Source organism: Cryptomeria japonica, chromosome 3 (assembly GCF_030272615.1).
Source record: "Cryptomeria japonica chromosome 3, Sugi_1.0, whole genome shotgun sequence".
Lineage (NCBI taxonomy): Eukaryota > Viridiplantae > Streptophyta > Pinopsida > Cupressales > Cupressaceae > Cryptomeria > Cryptomeria japonica.
Window position 1 is genome coordinate 856,209,049 of NC_081407.1, and position 6,802 is coordinate 856,215,850.

Here is a 6,802-nt window from a genome sequence, read left to right on the forward strand (position 1 = left end):
GTAATAATTTCAAATACATATAACCATCTAGTTACCATGAATTCAATTTTTTTCATCAGTGTCTGCTTAGGCAGGTAGTCAAGTAGTACTTGAAATGAATGCTGTGAGAAATCTTGAAACCAGTATCTCAAATGATAAGCTTACTTCTTTTTTTGTATAAATTTTAAGAATAAACATTTATTTGTCAGCCTGATCTTTTAGAGTACAAAGAATAATTAAATATTATCTGATTAAATGACACTAAAAATGAGCATGGAAAAGCAAAAATCTGAATATCAAATTAACGAATTGATACACCAGATCCTCTAGAAAGAGGACAAAAGGATTACAACGATACCAACAATGACCATAGCCCAATTCATATGAGCCATGATAGATCTCTCTGCTCCACCAGTTATAATTTGTAATGGGAAATTGCATGAACCTGTTGATGCATTTTCGTCCGTTATTTTTGCTAGTCCCTCAAAATCACAGTTAATGGTGTACTGATTATTCACCTGAAAATACATGTTATATGCATAAGACGCATTGCCCTGAGCATCCAAGCTGTTACATGATGATCCATAACCCAAAGCAGTACAGTCAGCACGCTCACAGGCATAGGTGATGCTGTCAAGCAATGTGGAGGTATTTGCAGCATCTGGATTGAATACACACCACTTTTGAGGCAGATACTGGACATTTTTAGCAGCAACCAACCCTCCATTCTGACCTGAAAATTGTAGTTGGTATTTTGGCTGTCCATCATATTGAAAAATCCCCCAATGCCTTTCAAAGCTACCTGGTGCAATACTTTTAACATCCTCATCAAGAAGGCTGAACAGATAAACTGCAAAGCTTCCAGGGTGAAGAGGCGTTCCCTGGCCATTCATTAATTTCTTCATAAGCCCCTGATAGAACCTCTGTGCATAATCAATAGTGGCACGCTTATCACCATTTGTGGGCCAACCCACTTCTCCCACAATGATAGTCATATTGGGGAATCCAGCCTTATTCAAAGAAGCAATTAATGTATCAAAATTTGCATCAAATACATTGGTGTATTGGATCTCTCCATCAGCAATTGGTGTACTGTCACCATCAAAAAAAGCAAAATTCACAGGGAAGCTCTCATCAGCATATAAGCTTAAAAAGGGATAGATATTGACTGTAAAGGGTGCTCCATTAGCATTCAGAAATTCCACAAGCTGTACCATCAGATCATGAATATCTTCTCTGAAAACCCCAGCAGATGGTACAGGATTGTCAGTTGGGGAATTGTAAACATCTGCATTGAGGGGCACAGTAACTTTAACTTTATCTGCTAAGCCTGCATCGTTAAGAGCTTTTTGAATGTTCTGTAAAGCAGGAAGAGTGTTATTCAAATAAGAGCCATTGTATGCCGTTAGGAAAGGCTCATTTCCAACCGCAACATATCTGCACATGATCAGTCAAAACACTAATCTCTTAAGTGAACATTTCAGCATAACAATAAAAGCAACATCAATATAAACAAAGTTACGTGCAAATGTTTCTCCTGAAACCTTCTCTGAATCTCAATGAAATTCTCAATTCCAAGACATATTCTGAAACTACAAGAGCGTAGAAATTGATTTACCATGTCATAAAAGGGAAGAAGGCATCAGCATGAGCAACATAAGAAATCACATATGTTGTACTTGGGGAGGGTGATTCACTGGCGTGCCACAAAACTATGAGAGCCCAGAACCGATATGCTACTAAGCATGTACTTGGGAAGGGTGAGTCACCAGCATGGTATGAAACTATGAAAACCTAGAATGGATATACTATCTTAGTAGACAAGAAAATGATCAAGATAAGAAAAAACGTGCCACTAAACATTTACTTGAGCGGTGCAATTCAATGGCATCCCCAAATGATTTGAGCAGAGAAGCAAATTATGCTAAGGAAAACAAATCGATTACACATCTGCATCTTTGCAGGTGCTGCAGAGCTTATTCAGAAAACTTCGAGCAATGTGAGGAAGCCTGTGGGACACTAATAAACAATGACAATATTTTTCAAATGCAAGTCAAATTACAAAGAATTCTTACAATATTTTTCAAATGCAAGTCAAATTACAAAGAATTCTTACTAGGAATCCAATACCGAATGAAATATGTCAATTGCAATTGAATTTCAATGTATGTGTAAACAAAATTTATAAAGCATCAATAGTCTGGAGAGAGGACAAAAGCAAAACAAATTAATAGTCGATTAAAATAGGAAGTAGCAATGCTTCACCCATGTGAAGTGAAAGGGGTAAACATTTTACCTTTAATATCTGGAATCAGCTGTGGTTTATACTCTTTTAGTTCCAGTTGATTCCAGATGTATAAGGCAAAAAGGCAATTATAATTTCCCTAGATTTCCATCAACAGGGAGCTTTATGTTCGCTACTTAAAAGATACAAAACAAAATTATATTTTATTTAAGACAATCTTCTTTTAAGGGTTGTATTTGATATTGGTAAATCTTGGATATGATTATGGACTACATTTAATGCGATGTAAGGTAAGGTACTCTTGGATCTCATTCTTTTGTGGGCTAAGCCCCCATGACATTCTATAAGATTTAAGCCTGCCTCACCCTTTAGATATACTCCACTAAACCTGGGTCACACTAAAATCCACCTGATATTTGTTACACCACAATCTTCAAATCTTGTCACCTCTGCTCAGGTTAGGATATGCCTTTAAACCCAGCTATCCCCACTTGGTAAAGATTGCTAGTGGTAGAAGTGATGTGATAGATCATAGAAGCAATTTACAGAACAGTAGAGGTGTTAGAGAGCAGGAGAGGGCTTGATTACCTGGAAGGTGAAGAAGAAAACAGTAACATTACTTAAAACAAACAAATTGGCCTAGACAATAGAAATTAAAAAGTTCTATAAAATCAAGAAGCCTAAATGAAGTTAGACGAAATATGAAACTTCCAAAGAAATTTCTACACAGATTGATTGATAAAATTTGGTTGGCAGAAGTCTGCCGGTACTATGGAGTGTGTTACTATTGTGCAGAAGATTTTTAAACCTGGTTGCCCCCCTAGTAAAGATTTCTAGCAGTGTAAGGAATCTGGAGGAAGAGCTTTATAAAGTAATCGAGGTGTTAGAGAGCAGGTTAAGGATTGATTATTTTTAAAAGGAATGAGAAAACAGTAACAGCACTGCAAAAAACAAAGAAGTTGATCTAGATGAAAGAAGGAAATTTCTTCCCAGATTAACTGTTAAAACTCGGCTGGTACTGATGAGCTTCCATTCGATAATGGAGAGTAACACACTTTTAGATGAGTTCATTTCAATTGTGCAAGATAAGCTTGATCGATCTTAAAAAAGGTGTGAATTCTTAACCCACTGGGGCAAAGGCCAAAGTGCTTTCTGTACTTAACCCATTAATGCAGAGATTTTCCCTGTAACCATATGCTGAATTGATGTAAAAAATTTGTTATATATTTCTTCAGGAAAAAATGCATTCATAATTTATTGAAATGGAGAAAATAGATAAAGAAGACCAGGGAGAATGAAATCTGCTACAACAAATGAAATCCAATAAACTATTAATAGAACTACATGCAGAAAAATTGAGGTGAATGAGAAAATCAAAATTGTGGCTAACAATGAAGCATTTAAGGACCAAAGTCCTTTCAGACTTTGTTCAGACAAACTTCATAATCTAAAAGGATAAGTAAAACGCAAAATATTGATGCTATCTACAAAATAGGCATGTATAAAGACAAAAAACAAACTGCAGCCAAACAAATTAGCTGGGACAGATATGCATATTCTGCCGGAATTTTAATGAACCATGAACGAAGAGATGCTATGTTACTTGTTACTAGAAGATGATAGACCAGTAAGAAACAAAGTACGAGAGCAGAAATATAGAATCTGTGCCAACAGTTTGCAAACATTTACCTCCAAAGATCCTAATAAATTTTACAGTGAGGGAAATTGCTCATCATATTGACTTGATGTCAAGTTCAAAGATTCCTAATTGTGTGGCATATAAATTAGGCCATGGGAGAATCATAGGGAAGACTAAATAATTGATAGATGAAGGATTGTTTTGAGGAACCACTGGAGTTTTCTATTGCTATTAGTATCTTTGTAGTGCATAATTAGATAGTAAATCTGGAATCTTCTGATTGTGTTATATGATAAAATATGATTTTCAGTAGGATTATGAGGAATGTTTGAAGATGGCCATGGAGATTCTTAACAGAGAAGTATTGTTCACTAATTTTATACAGGAAAATAATGTCTAATGAGATCATATGAATCTTGCACGAATAATTGCAGTCCCCTGTAAAGGAGCAGGGGTCTAAAACAGCTACCATATATTGTTACTATTTAACTCCAATCTTGAAGATGACTATCTTTCAGAAAGGTTGAGAAGTTCAATGAAAGCATAAAAAACCAGAAAATCCGATCCACTGGTCTAAGAGTGGGGTTAGTCGAAAATAATTAGATCAAGAGAAATGAATCTGATAAAATGTATGTCACAAAAACCATCAACTGGCAGGGCAGCTGTTTAGGAACTAGAAACATTTAGTGTGATTCAGGCTGCCAGGGTTTGTTCTACTAAAATCTGATCCAAAATGGAAATGCTTCGTTAAGTATTGGGAGTTCAATGGTACCATACACCCTAAAAACCAATTTAAATCTTACAACAATTACAGTACAACTGTTACGGATCAGGCGCGTAAACTAAGAATGATTTCTTTTGTTCCACCACAACTTTGATTATCAAAATGGGTGTGTTTAAAAAGCTTGAAGAGCCCAATTAAAGCATGAAAACCAATAAACCCAAAATAATTTCGCCTAAAATTACTAGTATCTAAGAAACAAGATCGGACACTGATCTAAGCGTAGATCTCAGAGGTCAAGTTTACATTAAGAGCACTGAATCCCAAAAATGTTGCTCACAAATCAAATAGATGGCAGGACGCCTGTACGGTGGTTGATGTCACACTCATCATTCTAGAACATGCACCAACAATTACAGGACCCCTCTTCAAATACTGATCATAAGCACCAACGGAACTGAGCCTGCCTTGATTTGTTCCACTTTAATGACAAAGTGAAATTTAACCCAGCAATTACAATCTTCATTTCCTACGATGGTCTCTCTTCCCGACTACCAATAAGAGCTCAAAATAAAAGAGAAAAAATACTTAACATCTGCATTTTCAGGGTCGGGAGTCTAAAACAGCTCCGCCACTGAAGCTTTCATGGTTTGCTCCCAAAATTAAAAAGGGGTATGAATTCAAAAAGCTTCAGAAGCACAATAAAAGAATAAATCATTAAACAAACCCAAATCTAAATATTCCACAAAAACTCAAAAACACAACACAAACATCAAATAATGTAGGGAACTTAGGCAAAGCTGCACCGACAAACGTTAAACCCCCAAAAAGGACAGCCTAAAGAGCTGATAAACACATACTTGATATTAACACCGCCATCGAAGCTATATCGAGTTACATTGTTCTTCACCCATTTCTTGGCAGCCTTGTAGCTTTCGGAAAGATGCTGCAACATATTGTTCGGAATGGCCACCATGACCTCGATATCAGTCTTTGCAAGAGCCTTGAGAGTGTTTTCGTCCGCATCAAATAATTTTACTTTGTCAATCCCATTGTCTTTGAGCATCTGCACAACAATGTCGGGAGGCAATGGGTGCGAAGCCATGGTTCCCCAGTTCACACCAACTCCTTCCACTTCACAGGCCATCATTGCAACCACCATAATAGAAATCAATAGAAAACTCCAACCTCGTTCCATTATAAAATGTCAATTCTATGCTTCAGACAACTCAATGACAAATCTATGCTTCAAAACATTCAACAAATCAATGCTTCAAAGCATTGAAAAACAAATCAATGCTTCCGCAAAGCTCGAAATCAAATCCCAGATTTTAGGTCTGCTTGGGCTTTTCAGGAGCTCCACCTGAAGCTCCTGGATTGAATTTCTGATGTTATCTTAGACGCGATCTTTTATAGTGGAGATTCTGACTGTACGCACTCTAAAATGGGCCCATTGTTAGTCGACATTCACTACAAATTGAAAAGATTGGTTGTGTTTACCTTTGCACTCCTTGTATATATATAGAAGCCCGAAAACATAGAGGGTTATAACCGCGTCGGTTCCTTTGTGTTTTCTCAAGGTCTATTTGAATCTTTAATGCTATTTTGCTGTATTGCAGTGTCTTTCCGGAGAAATCTCCAATCCCATCAACTTTTTTTTTTGACAAATTACTAAATAGGCTATGAGCTTGAAAGTTTGAAATCGTGTTAGAGTGTCCCATAGAATGAAAATGTGAAAGTGCTTTGCGGAAGTCACTGACGTGGATTGTCTTTGACGGGCCGTTTTTCTACTATTGGATCGTATATGACAACTTAAAAATTTATTGGGTCGTATAGATTGACTTGCTATATTTTTTATAAAACTGTATATGTGACATTCTAATTAACTAATAAATCGTAAAAATTTATTATAAGTAATATAGTATTCTAATTTATAATATTAAATATATATTATTTTGGAATATTTATTATAAAAATTTAAATTTATTTAGAATATTATGGAATGATAGGATATAATTGTTTCTAATTTTTAATACACTTTTAATATAAACTTTTAGAATAATTTTCTATTTTCTTATAGGAATTTAAAATCTTAGTCAATTTAGTTTTAGATATTTTTAATAAAATTGTCTTAAATGTAAATTTAGAAATTTGTTTATATTTTGAAATGATAAGATATAGTTGTTTTTTATTTTTAAAATATTTTACCATGAATTTT

The 6,802-nt window shown here is 35.3% G+C and overlaps 1 protein-coding gene across 1 annotated transcript; it reads right to left on the reverse strand.

Moving 5' to 3' along the window:
- Positions 1-247: 247 nt before the first annotated feature.
- On the reverse strand, positions 248-6,225 carry LOC131066668 (glucan endo-1,3-beta-glucosidase 8). The gene is made up of 2 exons (XM_058001479.2): positions 5,445-6,225; positions 248-1,416 (listed from the first exon to the last, which is right to left on the reverse strand). The coding sequence occupies exons 1-2, from the start codon at positions 5,780-5,782 to the stop codon at positions 306-308; spliced, it is 1,449 nt and encodes a 482-aa protein (XP_057857462.2). The 5' UTR covers positions 5,783-6,225; the 3' UTR covers positions 248-305.
- Positions 6,226-6,802: the final 577 nt, after the last annotated feature.

What these genes read in the sequence shown, in the direction of transcription:
- LOC131066668 (XM_058001479.2), bottom strand. Translation starts at nt 5,782, where the DNA reads ATGGAACGAGGTTGGAGTTTTCTATTGATTTCTATTATGGTGGTTGCA. An exon ending in GATGGCGGTGTTAATATCAA is followed by an intron (nt 1,417 to 5,444) that starts GTATGTGTTTAT and finishes GATCATGTGCAG; the next exon opens with ATATGTTGCGGTTGGAAATG.